Source organism: Cololabis saira, chromosome 18 (genome assembly GCF_033807715.1).
Source record: "Cololabis saira isolate AMF1-May2022 chromosome 18, fColSai1.1, whole genome shotgun sequence".
Lineage (NCBI taxonomy): Eukaryota > Metazoa > Chordata > Actinopteri > Beloniformes > Belonidae > Cololabis > Cololabis saira.
Genome location: NC_084604.1, coordinates 108098 through 131358, shown reverse-complemented (window position 1 = coordinate 131358; position 23261 = coordinate 108098). Strand labels below are relative to the sequence as shown.

General features: G+C 44.8%; 2 protein-coding genes across 2 annotated transcripts in view; one reads left to right on the top strand and one right to left on the bottom strand.

Moving 5' to 3' along the window:
- The window catches only part of nt5dc1 (5'-nucleotidase domain containing 1), a 220510-nt gene extending 197741 nt beyond the window's left edge, over nt 1-22769 (bottom strand). The window contains exons 1-6 of the mRNA XM_061707416.1: nt 22474-22769; nt 16637-16728; nt 15493-15564; nt 15290-15399; nt 15088-15167; nt 14913-14994 (exon numbers count right to left, since the gene is read on the bottom strand). Coding sequence (XP_061563400.1) covers nt 14913-14994; nt 15088-15167; nt 15290-15399; nt 15493-15564; nt 16637-16728; nt 22474-22566 — 529 coding nt within the window. The 5' untranslated portion in view covers nt 22567-22769. The remainder of the gene's footprint in view (nt 1-14912; nt 14995-15087; nt 15168-15289; nt 15400-15492; nt 15565-16636; nt 16729-22473) is intronic.
- col10a1b (collagen, type X, alpha 1b) lies at nt 9614-14834 on the top strand. Its single transcript, XM_061707415.1, has 3 exons — nt 9614-9728; nt 10050-10173; nt 12407-14834. Exons 2-3 carry the CDS (start codon nt 10065-10067, stop codon nt 14257-14259), a joined length of 1962 nt encoding a protein of 653 aa, XP_061563399.1. The 5' UTR covers nt 9614-9728; nt 10050-10064; the 3' UTR covers nt 14260-14834.
- Nucleotides 22770-23261: the final 492 nt, after the last annotated feature.

The window sequence follows — 23261 nt, the reverse complement described above, 5'->3', positions numbered from 1 at the left end:
TATTTGGGGGTTTGGGGGGATGCTGGTGTTGCCCCTGCACCCGCTGAGACCGGCGAGGTGTAGGGTGTGTGCCCCTGGGCTGACGCCCACCACCCCCAGCAACCCGGCTGTGCTGCCAGGGCTGCGGAGGGGGGCTCGGGGGATGTGAGCGGCGCAGGTCTTGTGCGCCCCGTCTCCTGGAGTGCTGAGCTGGGGGTCCCATGCTCGCACTCCGACGACCCCAGGCCTCTGATGCCTGACCCGACTGCTTCCTGCACTCCAAAGCCCGTTCTGCCTCTGGCCCAAACAACTGGCCCGGCACTACAGGAAGCTTCCGTAGCGTCTGCCTGCAATCGTCAGACATGGGTGCCTGCGCCAGCAACACCTGACGCCGCGTCACCACCAGGGTGGACATCAGGCGGCCAAGCTCTCTGGTCATCAACCCGAAGGCTTGGAGCGCAGCGTCGTTCGTGTCACCCACCTCCCCGCCCTCATGCTCCGACTGCAACATCTGGGACTGGGCGAGGAGGAGCACGGAGAGGGAGTTCCCAATGCGAGCCATGCGGCCTGCCGCATCATAAGCCGTCGAGAGAAGGCAGCCTTCTGTAAGCTTTAAATATCCACTGGGCTTACATCAAATACATCAAAACACAACAATAAAAAACAGTTTTCTGAACTTATCAATATGACTCTGTCCTTCATAGGATAAGTAAAATGGATCACTGCAAAAACTCAAAATCTTAACAAGAATATTTGTCTTATTTCTAGTTAAAATGTCTCATTTTAGTAAAAAAAATCTCATTACACTTGAAACAGGTGGAAATTGTTGTTTTTTCCAGTGATGAGTCTTGTTTTAAGTAGATTTTCACTTGAAATAAGTAGAAAAATCTGCCAGTGGAACAAGATTTTTTTGCTTGTAATAAGAAGATAAATCTTGTCCCAGTGGCAGATTTTCCTACTTATTTCAAGTGAAAATGTACTTGAAACAGGTGAAAATTGTCAAATAAGTTATTTTTCTGGTGTTATTTTTCTGGTGATGGCTCTAAATGTTGAAATAGCAGTAAAGCCATATTCATTGATGAAATGACATAAGGGATGGAAAGGGGGGGATGGCAGTTTTACAGGGGGGATGATTTGGACCGTTTTTATTTCAGGGGGGGGGGGGGATTTGGACCGTTTTTATTTCGGGGGGGGGGGGGGGGGGGTGATTTGGACCGTTTTTATTTCAGGGGGGGATGATTTGGACCATTTTTATTTCAGGGAGGTTGTCATCCCCCTCATCCCCCCTCAACTCCAGTACTGTTTACATGCTTCTCCTTTCATATCTTTTTTAAAACTGACTCTTTGACTTGACCGTCGCTTGACGGTTGTTCCTCACTTGTGAGTGGCTGTGGATAAAAGCGTGTGCTTGGTGAACGACCGTGACTGTAAATAAAACAAGTTGAAGGCACAACCTTCTAAAGTGTGAATGCATTTTATCAAAGTGGTGAAAGAAAATAACTTTATGTTAATGTTAAGTTTATACCTGCTTGTGAGCTGAGCTGCTGAGAGAAGCAGATTGCAACATAACGACCCTAAATTACAAACTGAGGAGGTAAGTACGGCAGAAATGAAAAGGTCTTTATAGCCCTCACTCAGCTTTGATTAAGATAATTAACTTTAAACTAACTTATTACCTGCTCCTGAAATAAATTCTAAAGCGAGAACGAAATCTAATTTGGTAACCATGTCGTTCAACGTCTCTGTCTTTTATTTTTCTTTCAAATGAGACCAAACCGTTGCATAATTTCATAATGATTTGGAAAAAGGAAAAGCAAATCCAGAAGGATGCAGTGGAGGCTTTTGGTTGCTATTCTGAATTCCACTGACTCAGGTCGGTCAGCCTTCCAACCAGGACTTTTTTTTGTCTTTGGATCCCTGTAATTGTGTCCAATATACAGCGAGGAGGTCCGGCTTCACTACTTCCATTCATAAAGTCCTAAGTGCCTCTTAGTGGTTTATTTGGTTTATTAAAACGTTAAATCTAAACCACATTCATTTCCCAAGTCAAGTACTATCTTTAGCTCCTAGTTTTAGCTCTTCCGTAAAGGCCTCTGCTCATCACCCTGCAATTATTCCCAGTTTTTTTTCCCAGGATCCATGGCATCCTTAAAATCAGTGGCACCAAATAAGAAGCAGAAAAACACTCAAGGTGTGAAACACAATTCCACAAACTGTGTAAAATGGAAATGCTGACAAAATGCAATGGTTTCCAAATCTCATAAATCCATATTTAACATAAAAACATATCCAACATTCAAAAAGAGACATTTAACCTTTCATAAAAATAATAATACCTGAATTTGATGACTGGGAAATGAAAAGAAACTCCCGGAGGAACGGCCTGGAACTAATCCACTAATCAGCCTGATCAACTGGCAACACCTCGGTGCCTTGACCGAGTGTAAAGAAAGAAAGCAGCTAAAGGAGGCAGAAATAAAGATGGACAGAACTGAACTGGTCAAAGATTTGTATATCTCATCATGTACAGTACATAACATCATCAAAAGATTCAGATAAACTCAAGAAATATCTGTGCGTATGGCACAAAGTATTGGATGCTGGAGAAGTTGAAATTGTTGAGTCCTGTAAATATTAAGGCACTATTATTGACAACAAACTGTCATTTGGAAAAAATTCGGACTCAATATATAAGAAAAGCCAGCAGCGCCTTTTTTGTCTTGGAAAACTCTCTAAACTCCAGCTGGATTCTTCCCTGATGTCTATGTTTTATCGTTCTCTCATCAAATCTGTTATCACTTTTTCTTTTATTTGTTGGTTTCAATCTTTGAATGTCAAAGACAGAAACTTGCTCAATAAGGTTGTCAGTCTAAGCAGTAAAATCATTGGGTCGGCTCAACAAACTTTACAAGAACTTTATAACAAACAGCTGATCAAGAACTCCATGTTGTCTGATTCTCACATCCCTTAATAAACACTTTCAGTTTCTACATCAGTTACTGCTTAGACTAACAGATACAAACTCTCCTTTGTTCCTCCGCTATTATTCTTTTAAATGCTGGAAGGAAAAGGTAGTTGGTGAAAAAGCCTTCCCTCTTAACTATAGCTTAGTTCTGTACTATGATGTGGAACTTATTGTAATTAATTATGTATATTTTATGTATATTTACCATTGTGTGCTTCTCCTGTCGCGAAACTAATCGCCCCCTTGGGGACAAATAAAGTAATTGATTTATTGATTGATTGCAGTGATCTTCATGCCCTCAGGCACCGCTGAGCATAAAGCAGACGAGATAACGGGAATCACTGCACGGACTCAGGAACCCTTCCAGAAAAGATGGTCTAGGAACAGTTTAGCACAAATGCAGAAGACCAGAGGGAACAGAGACATGCCTGATGTTTACCCCCAAGGGAAAAATGGAAAATGTTTGTTGGAGTGATGAATCACATGTTAATTGTTATGGGATAAGATTCAACACCGGCTGGCGCTCAGTTCAATTCAATTCAATTTTATTTATATAGCGTCTAATACAACAGATGTTGTAAAAGACGCTTTCCAGAGACCCAGAACATGAACATAAACCCCCGAGCAGTTATTACATACACTGCATGTAGCTAAAGTTTGCTTTGAACAAAAAAAACATGAAATATTACCCCAAACTGAGGCAGAAAGGCACAGCAATGATGGACAAACATCCTGAATTCATCGTCTTTGATGACCAGCCACCGTCAGTTAATGAAAATGCTGGATTTTATCGCTTAATTGAACATTTGAAAGCACAGTATAGATGACTGAAGGCCTGCCATCCAAAAGAGGTGAGTGATGCTCTGCCGAAAATCTGACAGTGATGTGAAGGTTAGTCATAAATGTATTAATAAATAAAATGTAAAAAATATAATATATATAAAATTTAAAAAAAGCACAAACTCTTGTCCCAGCAGATCTTTACTCAGTATCACCTAAAAAAAGGGTAAAAAATGATAAAGGAAAATCTCTGATTAGTTGTAGTAAATCTTAGTTAATCTGAAAATTAATCTATATTCAAAAACAAAAAGAATTAAAGCTGCAAGCAGCGATGAACGGCCTCCACCCTTGTGCACGTTCAGGCTGCAGTGGAAGCTTGTATGACTTCATGTAGATTCTTCAGGCCTGTACATTTAGCAGATGACACCACCCACAACTCTCTATACCAAACCATTCAAAAGTTATGGCAGAAAGTAGGAACTATCACATATCGACCAATCAGACACCTGTATCTTGATTTTGGCTTGCACTTGCTATCATGGAGAATAAAAAAAAAACAGTTCCCAAGAAGTGGTTTACTCAAATACCACAAAGGAAAAAGCTTCAGAAAAAGAAAAAAGAAAGAAAGAATGACCCGATCATGGCAGAGAGGTTAATCTTTCTTAGTTTTTCTTTCCAGCTTTGCAAATGTTTAATCAATCTGAAAAAAAAAAAAAAAGATGCAATAAATCGTGCCAGCCGCGTGGAATAACACGCGGATGAAAGTGCACATCACACGGCCATTTCCAGTCATTTGAGTCTGCAAAATACTACGAGTAATTAATGCAAAGGCTTTCTGCAAATGTGGCACAAATAAACAGTCCTTTGTTGGGGCATAACAATAATTAGAGCAGACCCTTCCCAGAAATACCACCCACCCTGCTATCAAGAGAGGGATGAAAACACTGAGGGGACTGTTACATTGTTTGTGTCAGAAATCCTTTCCATGAACTTCATCTACCCTCCTAATTACATGTTTATGCTCTGCGACTGCTTTCTGCCATGCAAAGTGGGAGCTCGCCCAAAAGCCGTTTGTGAATCTAAGTAGCCGCTTCCATTAAAACTCACGACGGCCAGATTTAGAAACAGAGGTAATAATTCTGACGCATCAAGAAGAGGAGAAAAACGTCCCGTTGAAGTAAAAACCTGCCATGCTTCACTGTGGTCAGAGCCACTTTCATGCTGAGATGCAAATCTGCTGCTTAGAAAATTCTTAAATGTGGACTCCGCCCCCCATAACTGCTCTATCATCTCATTCAAGGAGTTAACCAGGGATGCCCAGAGCTGAGTCAGCGCTCGTCTGCGGCTGCTGAGACGTTGGCAGTTCAAGCGATAAAGAAGAGAAAGGCTTGTTCGAATCCAGATACATAAGACACACGCGTTGAACCGATCACAGATCACGCTCTCTACCCATGTAAGATTGATGGGGGCATTATTTTGTTTACAATCCATTTACCTGAAGTCCCCTCGGGCTCAGCCTGTGCAGCATCTTTGGTTGCCAGGCAACACTGGGCAGGGTTGCACGCATTGTTGTGAAGCCTGAATTATGGTTCTGCGTTAAACCAACGCAGAGCCTACGCCAGGGGTCGGCAACCCAAACCAAAAACACAAAAAACAAATATGTCTGGAGCCGCAAAAAAGTCTTGTATAAGCCTTAGAATGAAGGCAAATGGCGAAAGGTGAAATGTTGAGAAAAAAGTTGAAATGTCGAAAAAAAAGTTGAAATGTCCAGAAAAAAGTCGAAATGTCGAAAAAAGAGTTGAAATGTCGAGAAAAAAGTCGAAATGTCGAGATTAATGTTGAAGTACAATCTTGAGAAAAAAGTCGAAATGTTGAGAAAAAAGTCAAAATTTCGAGAAAAGTCAAAATGTCGAGATTAAAAAGGAAAATGAAAAAGGAAGAAAAAAGAGAAAAAAAGAAAAAAAAGAAGGAAAAAAAAGAAAAATAAAGAGAAAAAAAAGAAGAAAAAAAGGAAAAAAAAAGGTCAAACATTTTTGAAAAAGCTCCAGGGAGCCACTAGGGCGGCGCTAAAGAGCTGCATCCCTGGCCTACGCCGTAGGGTACACGGCTACGCGGGAGTCTCTCCGTAGCTACGCCATAGCCTGACCTGCACCTCCCAAAAATTGTAACTACGACCCAACGCAGACCGAGAGGGCTGTGATTGGTTCGCTTGGTAGCAACGCGTTTCCGGTTCCAGACTGCGCCATCCCCGCCATTTTTAAACATCTTGTTGTTGTACACGGACAGAACATTATCAATGGCCTTCCATACTATTTATTTATTTAGTAGTTTAGGGACACGTGCTAGCATTGATCATTTACAAGAAACGAGAAGATGGGCAAACCAGATTTGGTAGAAAGCTCATTTCCATCTCATTGTCGCCATCGTTCACTGTGACCGGAAAAGCCGGAGGCTAAACAAGCTAAACAAAGAATCAACTAGAGACGACGATAAACCATTCAGGAAAAGAACGCACCCCCTAGTGCTCTGGGGGGGTATTGCACCGGGGCGAAATGAAATGACGGAGAAGTCCGAAGGGTTCACGACGGCATCACGGCATCACGGCAACGGCGAAGGCTCTGCGTTGGTTTAACGCAGAACCATAAATCAGGCTTTAGTTGTAACTGGACGACAAGCGCTATTAAAATGCATAAGAATCTTGGTTGGTTAATGGTTAGTGACAGATTACTTTACTCATCATTCATTAGAAATATGTCTATAACAAAAGACTCCTCAGGTATTCTACCAGAATGTTCCAGCTCTGACTGTCATAAATAAATCACCGGACCTGCAGCTGGAGGAGATTCTGCTGCCAAATGTGATTCTAATGCTGGTAACAGAACTGTTGTGTTCAGGGCCATGATTGAGTGGAATTCATTCTCCAAACACATCACACAAACATACAGCATAAGAACATTCAAATTATTAGTCAAGCAACATCTTTTGAATCAGTATAAGTAACAATTATAGAACATTGAAATAGAGAACACTGAAACCAGCAGCTTTTGTTGAATGTATTTTTTTCTTTTTTTCTGTATTAGATCAGCTGTGAAGTTCTAGACTACAAATGAAATGAAATTGTGGACTGTTTTTCAGACTTTTTGACGACCTCAGGTGAACTCTTAACTGTGCAGTGTTTTTGTTGTGTTTTGTTCTCATTTCGCTGTCTTAATTTTATGGAATGTCTCTGCTTTTTTTGCAGAGTATTTTTAATTTGATATTCTTTTTATCTAGTGGAAATTCATTTGGTTTGCTTTTATTATGTTATGTTTAGTACTGTATTATTTTAAAATGTTGGCGGACCCCAGGAAGAATATCTGCAGTCATGCTGTAGCTAATGGGGATCCTAATTAAACAATTAAAATGGGGGTCAGTGACTGGACCGGCTGAGCAGCTTGGACCTGGCATGACACATCAAGGATTTCCTTTGGAAATATTTATTTAGTTTTTATTCTATATAAATTGGTGTTGATGACTGGTGTCGAAAACTGCGCAGAATGTTTACAAGTACTGATAACTACACAACCTGCAGGTACCGCTAGAGACGGAATGTTATCGCTTTAAGCGTTGGGATACCGATAAACAGAAACGATGAAACTGGAATTTAACCTGCAGTTGAAAACAACACGATGCGGTGGGAATGAAGTGACTAAACGTTTGAAACTACAGGTCCGTAGTGACATTTCTTTTTTTTATTGTATTTTTATATTTTCAATCCAAAAAAGAGGGGTATACCTTACATACATAGAACACAAACCCCCCACAACTCAACTTCCACAAAAAAATAAAAATTAAGTCAGTCAAAGTCCATACACACCAAAACATATTTCATAGTGCTATAATCATGCCAGATATACTAACCAAAAATTCTACTCACTGCACTAATTGAAAATACCAGATAGTACTACCACCCTTCACCACGACGGCCGTCGGGGGTACTGCAGCCAACAGCGAAGCCGGCACGGGAGAACGGGGAGAACGCGCATGCAGCGTCATGTGACGTCACATCCGCAGCCCAGCGCGGGAAATTTGGGCCCGAATTGCAGCACATTTTGCAGCACACGTTCAAGGCAACGGAGAGATACACTAGAGGGCCCATTCTTTTGGGTTTGGAACGCTTACATTATTACTAGAAAACTTAAAACGTATACAAATTTTTTTCATAAATCCTGCCTCAATCCTGCCTCAAGCTCCTTTAATTTCCCTTGTTGATACACATCCATTCGTGCATTTTGACCAAGATGGGGAGCTTTAGATGCTGTCCTGTCCCATTCTTCCTTTGAACATCTCAAAGGAAGAAGTGTTGTGACACAGTATGGGGTTGCATTTTATTTTATTTTTATTTCTTCTGCATTCTCTGCTGAGGACAGATCGGGACAACAGGCAATCAGTCTAGTAGCTGTACCCTCGTCTTCTTCTCCCTTACCTTTGTAATGTGAACAGAATTTGGTCCGTAGAAAAGATGCTAAAACAGGGCTATAGTTGCATTTCCCGGTTAAGTGATAACATGGTTGGACAGGAACTGGGATGGGAGGGGTTGATATCCCACTAGGACGCCATCAAGATATTACCCTTGTGTCTAGTCGGTCAATAAAGAACCATATTCTTTGAAAACCTAAATTAAAAGCCACATAGGCGGTTGACGCATGTAGTTTCAGGGATGAAACAACATTCATCCTGCTGGAAACGGACCTGTAGCACTATGCTTGTTTATATTACTGCCTCTCTATCTGCTTTTAGGCTGCTGTGTTTTAAGCATTTTGAAATGTAATCTGTCAACTTTAATCGATATGGAATGATGTGAGCATTTTCTCAAACCTTAAAGCCACATAGTTTTAACTTAATGCATGACTCAAGGTATTATATGCGCTGTACGTCTCTGCATCACAAGTAAACACCTGTTAAAAAAAACTGACTTGGTATTTAGCAAATCTGTTTCTGTTAGCAGCGGAGATTCAAAATGTTTTCTTGAAAAAAAAGAGAGATAAAAGACCAGAAAAAGAATCGAGGCATCGCTGCAGCATCCTCGCTGCCGTCTTCTTGCAGGATTGAAGGCCAGCGCCTCAGAATGAAACCTCAATTCTGCCCTCTGGTGTCTGAAGGCTGCACTGCAGATCTCTGCAATGCACAGACCTGCCAACAGCTGCTTGATAATGTGGAACTTAATAAATGGAGACAAATTGGCGTCAGATCTGCAATGCATACAGATGAGAGTGCACTCCCTGAATGTAATGCTCTGAAACGAAAAGAAAGAAAAAAAAAAAGAAACGCAACTTTCCAGCATCCATTAAAACCCCTGCACATACGGGTGCTGGTGCAGGTGAAGGTTTGACCTCGACTGACTGAAAATAGTTACTTTTATAAGTAGCCTACCCAAGTTTCACCCATCTTAATGCAGGAAGGTTTTGTCAGGCTCATATAGTCTTTACTTTTCCAGAAAAACATCCTATAATAATGTCACCTTTTTAGACTGGAGTAAGTAAAAGTAAAACACCTTGGTTTGTACAGGTACTGTATGAGAAAGGACACCAAAGTTTGGGATTTAGCAGTCACAGGCACGAAAAAAAGACAAATAAAGTGTCCCATTATGGATGTAAAGGGCGTGTCTGAGCTGGACAATCACTGATTTGACTTCACCCTAATGAGTGTGACAGGAATCCCCTCCCTGCTGCTCCGTACAGGCAGACGGGACTGGAGGGGAAGGGAAGGGAGGAGGACCGTCACCCTGAAGTGTGGGGCCTCCTTGGGACATGGCACCCATCATTAAAGATGACATCACAGCAGGGAGGGCTTTGGTCCTCCAACGGTGCTGGAGATATAAAAACCCCGAGCCCAGTGCCCTGGAAGCAGCAGCTGCCACTCACTCAGGCAGACACGTTCAACAACTAAGGATATACAAGCCCTGCGCTGGGACGACTGCCTCCCGACTCCCCCTGCTGTTTCTTTGGAGCGCAAACCCCCCGCGGTGAGTAGGTCCTTGCCTGTTTTCACGTTTGTGCATGGAAAGGCGGCTGATGGTTGGTGTCAGGACAAGGATCATGGTATGGTTTTAATAAACTAAATGTGGCCAACTCACAGAGGATGCTTTCTACTGTAGTTGCTCATTTCCGAACAGTTGAGTACGATTAGAAATCTCCCTCTCTGTCATTTCCGCTGATGGGTGCTTGTGGAGTGATGCAGCGCCAGCAACGAGATTCATTTCACATCTGTCAGTCACTGACTGTAATCAGAGAAAAAAGGCTATAAACCTTTTGTCTTATTACATGAATCTTTGTTGTACTTGCAGGTTTAGCTTCCCAAAATGGACTTGAGGGTAACAAGCCTTCTTCTCATCCTCCTGGCTTTGGCCGAGGGAACCCCCTACTACTCTTCAAAGGTGTCCAAGGCTGCCTACCCCGTGAAAAGCCATGGTGAGTCATTTGTCATTTATTCCTGCGTTTGTTTTCATGACGAGGCCTGGCAACCTGTGCAACCTGGACCCCAGCAGACCCTTGTGACCCTAAACAGAAATAAGCCAGTATAGATGATGGATGGATAGATGGGTTTCAAAGTAAAGTGGACATCATGGGGTAGGGGGGTCAAGGCTTAGGGTTATTTTCAAATGCAGCTGGCATGACGATGCAACTTCCATGCTTCAATATTTGGAAGAATTCATTCATTTAGTATAAACTCTATAGCGGTAATAAATGAGAGGTGGTATGGCTCTTGCTCCATGTTTAGCCCTTCTCAAAGGAGAATGGAAATCCTGAAAATGTAAGAACTTAGTTTTATGGATACCTTGGGGAAGTCCGTAGAAGTCCCCTCTTTTCGCAGCTGCGTCCTAATAACAAGGTACAGCGCACCGAACCCAGAGTGAAACAAAATTAACTACCATGTCCTTTCAACGGCCACGAAAAGAAACTAAAAGTTCATGAATCCCCCCCCACACGCTATCGGAGCCATCAAATCTAATTAAGACCAGAATCTAATCTGATAATTGCGATAAGGTGCGTGAATCAAGAAAACTATGTATTTTCTTAAAATCTTAGACAACTTTGCAATTATCTCCACAATTAACGTCATTATCCCCGTGATTATCATCATCATCATCATCACTGCACTGAAAGTTCAGTGAAATCCCTTTTCCACACCCATGTGAACTGTTGGCTCATGCAAGTGGGTAAATGGGAGTTATAGAGCACCACCTCCTTCATTAACTCCACCTTGAGTATGTGCATTATTGCATCCAGCTGGGGGGGGTGCAGCTGCTAAAGAGCTCTGGTGCTCCACATGAGTGTCGTTACTGAACCAGTCACATTTAAAAAGAAACAATAATATATGAGCTGCCACTAGGATGGCTATCGTCACAGTGTAGACTGATCCAACATCAGGATGCAGCAGCTGATTATGTTATTTATTTTATTTTTTTCATAGAAGTGGTTGGTTTGAAGCTTCACATGAAAGTTAAATGCAACAAAAACAATCAGGGCTCCAATTTGACAAATCTCACAAACAGATGCCGTTACCACGTTGCAGCGACGCCCTGCCCAAGTGCTTTGTGGCATCAAAAAGACGCCACACAATAAAAGGGTGAAAGAAACAATAACAGTCGGAGCAGGGAAAGCTTTTTCAAGTTCAAACAGTTGATCTAACGGTCTGTTATTTCCCATTATAAAAGAAAAACGAGTCACAACTTTACAAATCAAGTTTCAGACGGCGGGGGCGTTTACTTCAGCAACCAAAGAGAGTACACACAACGTACTACTATGAAAGTATCCACTGTTTACAAGCACTGTCAAGTTCAAACTCTGGCTCGGCCACTGCGGCCAGCATCGTCACCTCCAGTTTGTGGCGTTGTCGGCTGCCAGAAAGTCGCGCTCTGGCACAAACATCCCCTGTGGGGAATCAGGCAAAACCCTTATGTGGCGAGAAAATGACAGTCCTGTCAAGAGCACTTTCTTCACAAAACACCATTTCAAAAGCGAGGCCACTGCCAGACTGACAAGCCCTCTTTCCTCTGAAGGTGATGATTTGCAGGACTATGGAGGCTTGTGCACTGTAAAAGATTAGATCAGTGGATGTTTAATAGCACTTTAGCGTTAAAGCTAATGTGGATTTCTTTTTACATTTTATTGCAAATACAGCATCTAGGTTTATTTTGTGAGGAAGCTCTAACAATGCAATGCAACTGTCCGCTGAACTTCACAGCAGTGCAGGAAACTAAAGGGTGAATGCTGGTGCTCAAGGCCACCAAACCCAAGTTTGTTGGGAATAATAACCACAGATCAGGATTCTTGGGAAGACCATGGAAGGAAAATAAGGACTGCTATTGCCACAACCCACAGCACAATCAGAGGGACCCGCCTTTTAAGTCAGGTTGTGGTGGATCTTGTTACCAGGGTCGGGTTATCCGAGCAAGAAGTAAACGCTTCACATAAAACAGCTGAAAACAGCACAAGCTGCTTCAGATGAAGTCTCTCTTTAACATTACTACATTTCTATTTGTTCCTTTCTTTTGCAGAACTCAGGAGACAACCTCTTTTATGACCCCACAGGTTTATTAAATTGAATGATAAACATAAAATGTAAAGTAACAGAGACATGTGACATCTGCATTTTATCACATGATTAATTCCACCACGTTGTGTGCTTTTATATTCTTAGCTGTTGCGGGACAGCCAGGAGCTCAAGGTCCACCAGGTGAGCCAGGACCAATGGGACCAGCTGGGCCTCCTGGAGAGAGAGGTGTGGGACACCAAGGAGCAAGGGGTCCTCCAGGTGCTCCTGGAGCTCCCGGCCACTCTCAAGCAGGTAAACCTGGTACCCCAGGTGCCCCTGGAAAATCAGGTGCTTCTGGAATTCCTGGCGACAGAGGTGCACCCGGTGCAAATGGACCAATGGGACCCAGAGGTGCACCTGGTACACCAGGAACCCCTGGACCTGCTGGACTTTCTGCTGTTGGAAAACCTGGACCAGGTGGATTCCCTGGCGCAGTGGGTCCAAGAGGAGAGCCTGGTCTGAAGGGCCATCCTGGTGTCCCTGGTATGCCTGGCCCCAAGGGAGAGAGAGGGATTGGAGTTCCTGGTGTCCAAGGACCATCAGGTCCAACTGGACCAATGGGCCCATCTGGTATGCCAGGCACTCCTGGAATTGGCAAGCCTGGTGCGACCGGATTCCCCGGAGAGCCCGGTAAGAGTGGTATGCCTGGAAGAGATGGAGCTTCTGGGCCAATGGGTATGCCAGGGATGAAGGGTCATGCTGGGCCTCCAGGAGTAGGAGCACCAGGGAAACCAGGCCAGAATGGTACCCCAGGAATGCCTGGACCTATGGGGCCAAAGGGTCCACAGGGTCCTGCTGGTCAGCCAGGCTCCCCAGGCATGCCAGGTGTTGGGAAAACAGGCGAGCATGGAATTCCAGGATCCAGAGGAGCTCCTGGTACTCCAGGAACAACTGGTCAGAAAGGCGAGCCAGGCCCAACTGGATATACTGGTGCCCCAGGTGGCCCAGGATCTATTGGCCCAGCTGGTCCACAGGGTGCAAGAGGTTTCCAGGGTGAGCCAGGCCCAATTGGACCCAAAGGTGACATTGGTATGGTTGGTGCACCAGGCCCAAGAGGTGCCAAAGGTGAACAAGGAGCTCAGGGCTTTGGTGGAAAGTCAGGTATCCCTGGGGCAGTAGGTCCCCCAGGTTTGCCAGGCCATCACGGTGCTCAAGGTCCAAAGGGATCATCAGGCAACCCTGGATCTCCAGGACTCCCTGGTGCAAATGGTGCCCCTGGACTAAAAGGACACACAGGTGGCCCCGGAGCACCAGGTAAAAGTGGTGAATCTGGAAGGCCAGGGCCCATGGGACCAGTTGGCCCCACAGGTGCAACAGGTGCCCCTGGACACAAGGGACATCCAGGTATCCCAGGCCCTCCTGGTCCAGCTGGCATGACAGCTAAGGGAATTAGTGGACCCCATGGTGCCCCTGGACTTCCAGGTGAGAGAGGTCAAGATGGTACTCCTGGCCCATCTGGTCCCCCTGGTCCTCCTGGTCCACCAGGACAGGTGGTCTACCACGAAAAGAGCATGCCAATCAAGTCTCACGAGGTTGTGATGCCTCATGAAATGATGAAGGCTCCCATGTCTGCCTTTAGTGCCGTGCTGACCATGGCCTACCCCCCAGCTGGAGCCCCTATTCAGTTCAACCAGATTCTGTACAATGGGGAGCAGCACTATGACGCGCACAGCGGCGTGTTTACATGCCAGATCCCAGGCCTTTACTTTTTCAGCTTCCACATGCATGTTAACGGTGCCAATGCGCTGGTGGCCCTCTACAAAAACCAGGAGCCAGTTGTTTTTGTTTATGATGAGTACAACAAGGGCTTCCTAGACCAGATGTCCGGCAGTGCCGTTCTTATGCTGCATCCAGGTGACAGAGTCTTCGTCCAGGTCCCAGATGAGGAGAGCAATGGTATATTTGCTGCAGACAATGTTCACTGTGTTTTCTCTGGGTTCCTAATCGCCTCAACGTGATTTCACAAATCTCAATAAATCTGAAAACCTTCCAAAAACTAAAAGAACTACTCAGAGGTATAGATGAGTTTACAAAATTAATATTGTGAGTTGGTTTCAAGTTTTACAAGTTTAACTGCCTCATTAAAATCCTCAAAAGTCTTCAATTTGCTTATAAATTACTGAATTAACGAAAGATATGTACGCTTGTTATACACGTATGGCTCAAATTGATCCCTGTCCCCTGTTCGGTTGTGTCTTTGAAATTTTAAGGAGCTTGGACCAACATTGGAACTTATTCTAAGTGGTGCTATTCAATTGTCAGGAAATTTAAGATTTCTTTTTTTTTTTTATTTGTGTTTGTTTTAATAATGTCTGTTGTTAAAAAGGACTATCCTGTAATATACATACAAAAGATACACAAAACTGTTGTAATATATGTTATCAGAGATCAGCACATTCTCACAAGCGCTTTGATCGCCAAAAAAAAAGAAAAAAAAAACAAAACACAGGATGAGAAATTCAAACTTGGATGTGTTAAGTTATGTACCACTTACTGACCAAATCATGGAATAAAAGTTTGACTTTGAAAAATATCTTCAGTGTGCCGAGTTTGTCTTGTTCCTGCATGATCAACGACGAAGGAAAACGTGCTTTTGATTTTAAATACGTACCTTTGAATGCAGCTGTGTTGTAATTGTGTTCAATGGCAGCAACCATGTCTTTCCAAAATTCCGAATTCACCTCATTGCCTCGCTGTCAGAAAAAAAAAAAAAAAAAAAGAAATTTCCCCCCGGTTAAAACATAAACCATCCACGTGAAATCTCACAGTGGTGCATCATATATCACCTTGTGCAACATGTCCACGACTCTCCCGCAGAGCAGAGCCCCAGGTAGATCAAAATAGTTGTCATAGAAATAGTATTTCGCTGCCAAAAGAAAATAACACAAAAAAAAAAAAATTAAATGCAACAGTAAAACACAAATCTGAACACATAAGTGCTTACAGCATGCTGTTCTGAGATATCACAGATGGATGTCAAGTCCATACCAGATCTCGTGAAAGAGGTATTGAGGCTGTTGAAGTGCTTCCACTCCCTCTTTGGACCATAATGTTTGATGATATCTTCTGTGCTCAGGTCATCGGTTCCATGTGTTGCTCTGTTCAAGCAACAAACAACAAAACATTAAATCTAGAACCACTTTTCAAAGATATCTCGCCAAAATGAAAACTTTAATGACGCAAGATCGTACCTTAAGACGCTCCCATCATCTGCCAACTTCACCAGATTTCCGTCCTCTAGATCAACAACCACTCCTTTAAAACTGGACACAAGAGTCAGGGGTTGAAAGTCAGGCACAAACATCTAAGATTACATTTAAAAACCTTCCATCAGAGGGTGGAGCCCTCCTCTCACCTGATGACGGCTGGGATCAGCTATAACTCTATTAAACTGCATATAATGGAAAGATAGATTTATATGCAGGGGTGCATTAGTGTCTGACGGTGCAGGGGTGCACTAGTGTCTGACGGTGCAGGGGTGCATTAGTGTCTGACGGTGCAGGGGTGCATTAGTGTCTGACGGTGCAGGGGTGCACTAGTGTCTGACGGTGCAGGGGTGGATTAGTGTCTGACGGTGCAGGGGTGCATTAGTGTCTGACGGTGCAGGGGTGCTTTAATTTCTGATGGAATGCGCAGATGGAAACATCTGAAGAGCAACATCCCATCAATACAACATATTTTCCAGGGAAGGCCTTGCACGTTTCAGCAAGACAATACCAAACTGGATACCATTTCAGTTATAAAAACACGTCTTCAGTGGTAGTGAAGTGCTGAAGTCCAGGTCCTGAAACGGGCCAGTCTGAAGTCCAGACTTCAACCAACTCAAAAAATTTGGCACGACATGAAACAAAAGCTAAGAAGGCCCAGGGCTGCTGAGTAGCTCTGATCCTCTTCAATTCCCAGGGAAGGGAGTGCTGCAGAGTAGTGAACACGACCCTTCTCACAACATTTGCTAAGAGTTCTGGGTTTCCTTGTGAATGACATACGGACTCATGAGATTTGCAAATGTTCACATTCTGTTTCATTTACGGTCCATACAATGTTCGTAATTTCTGGGAACTGGAATTAAAAGGCAAGAATGAGGAAAGAGTGGGGGGTTTTTTGCAGTGTAAATATTGATTTTACTTGGACATGGCTTAGGTGATAGTGACTAACAAGGGGAAAGGAGGGGGGAAGTTAATGAGTGATCAAATGGGGTTTGGTCCAAAATGTTTCAAAAACAAAAAAATAAATAAAAAAAAACTCAATATTGCATGAAATTCCTGCCAGATTCTTAGGTATTTATTACACGCGTTTCTGCAATAAACTTCCTGAAAACTGCGGCTGCAGACTCACCAGAAATCCCAAATAGAAGGGGTCAGGTTCAACAGGTCTTTGTCGTAGCCTTTATGCTCCACCAGAAACCTGGCCACGCTCTCGTAGATGAGCTGGAAACACACCGTGTGGCAGCGGGATCAGCAGTGCAGCCATGACATGACAGACATGCAAATACAGTTGTGCTAATCTCAATACCCCTTATTTTACTGTGTTAATACTTCCTCTTTTCAGTTTGATCAACGCGGACACGGCGAGACACACCAGCACTTAAGTCTGCGGATGAAAACGTGTGTTGTAGATGTCACTGATTTGACCGGTGTGACGAGCGCCCACAAGTGTTTTCAACCCAACTACTGTGTCATCAAGCCTTTAGCACAGTGCAGTTTTAGCTTCCTTAATGAACAAAGCTCTCATCAGTCCTAGGCTCGGTTTGAAACCTCCACTAATTCCCACACAGAAGGGCCAATAGTCCGTTTAACCCCACCTGTCAGTCAGCACTTGAGTTCTGCTGTTAGTTATCCAACCTGGAAGGACAATCCCATCTGACGTTGCAAAGAAGGAATCTGCTCGTGCTGCACTTTTGCATACAATAAAGGAAACATTGATACTTCACTATAATAACTTTAAATACATGGTCTTAAAGGGCCTTTAGTGTCGCTGCCCCACGTCTTTGGAATGCCCTCCCTGACAACCTAAGGGCACCACAAACCACAGACAATTTCAAAAGAGGACTAAAAACTTTTCCTTTTAGCAAAGCATTTTATCACTAAACAATGCTGTTGGTTTTTTTTTTTTCCCTAGTTGCTGTTTTTAATTGTTTTATTCTCTTTTCTGCCGTGTCTTGTCATCCCTTTTATCTCTTATCTTGATTGTATTATTTCTGTTTCCTTTTAATTATTTATTAACTGTAGAATTTTGAGATTTTCAGTAACGTAAAGAGCATTATAAATAACATTTATTATTATCATTATTATTATTATTATTATTATGGTCGCTCCTTATCCAAACACAATCCAGACATCTCCTTTAAACCTGTTGATAAGCAGGTAAATCCAATCGCTTTCCATGTTCCAGCTTAACAAGCTTTTTAATCACTTTATAAGACTTATTTGATGACTGCAAGCCCTGACCGTAGGGTCAATTTGCTACGATATATTATCCACCCCTGTAAAGGATTAGCACCTGTCTTGAATGGCTACATAACCCCTTCCAGACTGATGCTTTTCTAAGATCATTGCTTGTCTTTCCCTCTTAGCATTTTGTTAACACACACCTGAATTTTCCAGACCAACATAACACAAAACATGTCCTTTCACTGAGGTCCACACCTCAGGAAGATTTTTCTTTTTGTAATTTATGGCTAATTTAAGGCCAACTCATGCATCGTCTATACAACTTTTCCTTGAAACAGACGATTTGATTCATCTGAACTCATTTTCTGGACCCGACTGAAATCCTAAACTGTCAACGGCGGTCGGCAGCACGGTTTGAACAGAAATTCTGCTGGAAGGAAGTGGGGTATTGATATTGCTAAAACAGGACAGGAACATCAGGAGCTTTGATTTGATTTTTCCATTTACATGTTTACACAAGTCTCAGTCAGATATCAGACTTCCCTTTTGCTTCGGCTTTTTCAGGAAGCTGGACACTATACGGGTGACTCGTGCCCTTCTTTAAAACTGGGACAGCCTGTCCTGCGTTTTCTGTTCTTCACCAGTGGTTGGACCTTGTTGTCTAGATTTAGGTCACGAAAGGGGCTTTTCCACTAGTACCTACTCAGCTCTACTCATCTCAGCTGGGCTCTACTCAACTAGGCCTGGTTTCTTTTCCATAACAATTCAACACCTGGAGCTTCTGCTCCAGGTAAGAGGTTGGAGTGAAGCTGCTGTGACGTATTTGATTAAATGAAGAAGACAACAACACTAAAGATGTAGAACCTGGAGGAGATGATAGATGTGCTGCTGGGTCTGTGACTTGTGTTTGATACCAAGTTAAAAAATGAGAGTGAGAGAAGCTTCAAGCGGCAATGCTTTTTAATTTAGTTTTAGTTTGTCTCGGCGCTGCTGAAAAGTCAGCTGGAGCCGTGAGCAGCTATGAAGTGACACAGCTCCTGGTAGATCTGGTCGTTCCTTATCACCGTCTAGATCCCTTTTTAATTCTCTCCTCAGCACATGGTTTATGAACATCTGACCCTCAGAGTTGGATCACCAAACAGACTTATGCTTGTTGCTGGTCGTTGCTGGTCGAATAAAATGAGGAAGCCGCGAGCCGTGACCGCTTGAAGCTTCTCTCACTCTCATTTTTTAACTTGGTATCAAACACAAGCCACAGACCCAGCAGCACATCTATCCTCCAGGTTCTACATCTTTTTTTTTTTTTTTTATATTTTTATCCCGGTTTTTTCCCCCATTTTATCACCCAGTGCTCCTACCTAACCCTGCGTTCACACTGAAAGCGTCACGTCATAGGCGTCTGGCTGCCATTCATTGTCTATGAAAAACGGCCGTCGAGAGGCGGCGGGGGCGGCGGGACCGGCGGGAGCGGCAGGAGCGTCGGGCGGCGGGCGCGGCAATTTGAAAGTTGAAAAATCTGAACTTTATGCAAATGAGCAGCGGCGACGCCGAGGCGTCGTCCAATCACACACCGGGATTCCCGAAGCGAGAAGCCTCAATGCAGATTGTACTTTCATGTACACACAAACGTACACTGATTCACATGCGTACAGGAGCAGAGCCGTGCACTTACAAACTTATTTTATCAGGAATTAATAAATTTCATCCAGCAAAGTGACATTTTGCTGGTTTGACTGCCGTTTTTACCTGAACTGCTCATGTGAAACATGTATCTGATGGGTGAGGAACGGAATGGTCCCAACGATTTTATTTGCTACATTGATCCAACGAAAAATAATTAAAACCCGTGCTTATTAATCAAAAAACAAAGGTTAAACATCATGACCAAATCCGCTCCGACCCGGTGTGTCAGTGTTCATCACCGCACAGACTGCAGCTTCGCCTGAATTATGGTGCGGTGCGGTGTGCGTCGCCGCGTACCCTACGCCGTAGGTTCTGCGTTGGTGTGACGCGGAACCATAAATCAGCCTAGGCGGATTTATGGTTCACCGGGAGCAAGAGCTCTGGCGTTGATGTTGATCCGCCGACCAAACTTGTTAAGGAGCATCAAACTCACTCTTATCTACGCGGAAATAATGCTAAAATATAAAGAAGGCGTCCCAAAGTGTGATGGAACCATAAATCAGCCTAGGCGGATTTATGGTTCACCGGGAGCAAGAGCTCTGGCGTTGATGTTGATCCGCCGACCAAACTTGTTAAGGAGCATCAAACTCACTCTTATCTACGCGGAAATAATGCTAAAATATAAAGAAGGCGTCCCAAAGTGTGATGTATGGTGAAATAGGAAACTGAAGATGTGCAGTTATATGTGTAGGCTGTTCCCACTGTTCCCTTCAGTTCTGCAGCGCAGCTTGAAACCCCGCCCACCCGCCCCGCTGCAGGCACTGACGCTTTCAGTCTGAATGCACCAAGCGGCGAGATGCTGGCGTCGGGACTCCCGTGACGCTTTCAGTGTGAACGAGGGGTAACAGTCCTGGGCATTGCTCCCTCTACCAACCCCGGGAGTTCCTGCACTGAGCTCAGGTCTCCTCCTTAACCTGAGGAGTGAGCAGTCGGCAGCAGCCGCATCTTTTCACCAGGCAGGGTGGGGCTTCTCCGGCCCGGACGTAGCGCGTGGAAGGATCACGTTATTCCGGCCAGATCCTCCCCACCCCATCTGGTGCCCCGGTTGGCCAGAGGGGGCAGTAGAGCCTAGGACTGCTGCATGTTTTTGTGAGGGAAGCTCACATTAGCTACCCAAGGGAACACGGGGGACATGCAAACTCCACATGCAAACTCCACACAGAAAGGCCCTTTCTCCAACCCCACCCAGGGTGTGGGCACTGAAGTCATGGGGGAACTAACACACACTTCAGTGCCCACAGCGTCCCCGGCAGGAATCGAACCCAGGACCTTCTAGCTGTGAGACGGCATGCCCCATCTTTAGTGTTGTTGTCTTCTTCGTTTAGATCACACAATCAAATACGTCGCTCCAACCTCCTACTTCTGATCTGGGTATCTAAAACAAACGAGGGCAAGTCGAGTCGAGTCGGGCTGAATAGGTACTAGTGGAAAAGCGCCATTAGTCTATGAACATTAGACCATTAGTAACATTATCAGTATATCAGTAGGTGTTTCTTTAAGTATTTCTGAGCCTGTATACTACAACAGTATAATAAAATCCTGTAATGATGGCTTTTAGTTTTGCTGTCCACCCCAAGAATTTAACCCTTGTACTGTCTTTGGGTCAAAATGACCTAATTCTCCTGTTCCTTCCTTCCTTCCTTCCTTCCTTCCTTCCTTCCTTCCTTCCTTCCTTCCTTCCTTCCTTCCTTCCTTCCTTCCTTCCTTCCTTCCTTCCTTCCTTCCTTCCTTCCTTCCTTCCTTCCTTCCTTCCTTCCTTCCTTCCTTCCTTCTCCTTTCCTTCCTTCTTTCCTCCCTTCCTTCCTTCCTTCCTTCCTTCCTTCCTTCCTTCCCCTCGTATATTCTTTCCTTGTCTTCTCCTTTCCTTCCTTCATTCTTTTTTTCCTCCCTTCCTTCCTTCCTTCTTTCCTTCCTTCCTTCCTTCTTTCTCCTTCCTTCCTTTTTTCCCTTCCTTCCTTCTTTCCTCCCTTCTTTCTTCCCCTTCCTTCTTTTTTCCCGTCCTTCCTTCCTCCCTCCCTTCCTTCCTTCTTTTCTCCTTTCCTTCCTTCCTTCCTTCCTTCCTTCCTTCCTCCTTTCCTTCCTTATTTTTCCCTTCCTTCCTTCCTTCCTCCCTTCTTTTTTCCCTTCCTTCCTTCTTTTTTCCCTTCCTCCCTTCTTTCTTTCCTTCCTTCTTTTCTCCCTTCCTTCCTTTCTTCCTCCTTTCTTTCCTTCCTTCCTTCTTTCTTTTCTCCCTTCCTTCCTTCTTTCCTTCCTTCTTCCCTTCCTCCTTCTTTGACCCGAGGACAGCACAAGGGTTAAGTGGCCCCCATCTGGCCCCCCCCTATGAAACATGTCTGGAGCCGCCCCTGCATCCTGGGAGTCTGCTGTGACCGCGGCCCCTAAACACCAGCAGATGGGGGGGTGGGGGGGTGGGTGGAACATCTGCATCGTGGGGGGGGTGAAACATCTGCATCGGGGGTGAAACATCTGCATGGGGGGGGGTGAAACATCTGCATCACGGGGGTGAAACATCTGCATCGGGGGGGGGTGAAACATCTGCATCGGGGGGGGTGGGAAACATCTGCACCACGGGGGTGAAACATCTGCATCAGGGGGGGGTGAAACATCTACATCAGGGGGGTGAAACATCTGCATCAGGGGGGATTTAAGGGGGATATGTAACCTGTGAGTCACGCATGCGCTGCATTGCCTCAAACGCGTGCACGTCCACCCACTGACAGCATGCACACGCATGTTCCCCCGCGTGTCATCTCCATCCTCTCCATCACCTCCATCATCTCCATCACCTCCATCACCCCCATCACCTCCATCATCTCCATCCTGTCCATCCCCCTGAATCAGAACATGCAGGCGGGACGGACCGGTGCGAGCCGCCCGCGACGCATGCTGATTTATGGTTCTGAGTTAAATCGACGCAGAACCATAAATCCTACGGCGAAGGCTCTGCGTCGATTTAACGCAGAACCATAATTCATACGGCGTAGCCTACGGCGAAGGCTCTGCGTCGGTTTAACGCGGAACTAATAATTACTACGGCGTAATCTACGGCGTAGGCTCTGCGTCGATTTAACGCGGAAGCATAAATCCGCCTTCACTCACCCACGAGGTCTCCTTGAGGCGGTAGCGGCACAGCGTGTGGTCCAGGTCGAAGCCGATCACATCGCAGTCCGCCAGGCTGAAGTAGCCGCTCATGTCGGAGCCGTGTCGCGGGCGGAGCCCCGGGGGAGGGAGTGGAGCCTGTGGAGGAGCGGCAGGAGCGAGAGGGGGGTGGGGGCACTATAACGCCAGGCCGGGCTGAACCTCGGAGACGGCGGTCCGTGTATGTGCGGGTCCCTGAACGCTGAGAGTCCGGGAGAGAAGTTCCTGGTTCGGACGCCGTCGTGTCGAACGGCAGCAGGACCAGCAGGGGGCGCCAGAGAGCAGCGGCGTCACGCTTCCTTCCTTCCTTCCTTCCGCACCGCCGTAATACCGTAATACTCCGCGCAGCGACGCAGCGCAAGATGGATTTGCGCATCTAACGGGGCGTTACGGTGTTCTGCCGATCGTTGCTACCTTGCCGAAAAATGCTACCTAATGTTTTTCTACATATACACATTCCAATCTCCACCATAAACCCTCCAACCCTGAACCCTCACAGACTTTAGTGACGTCAGCTGGAAGTGATCAAGTGTGCGAGGGTGTGAGGGCTCCAAATGGTAGAAATAAGAATGGAACAGTACTTAACAGAAACCGGAAACACATCAGATCTAAATGTTACGTACCGGTATTATACGTTTGGGAATGATCATCCTACGGATGTTTGAAAACAAAGTAGTAGCCTATATAAAGGAGCATAAAATTCAACAAAGAACACAATTTAAATATGCGCACAGTACAATATGCAGAGC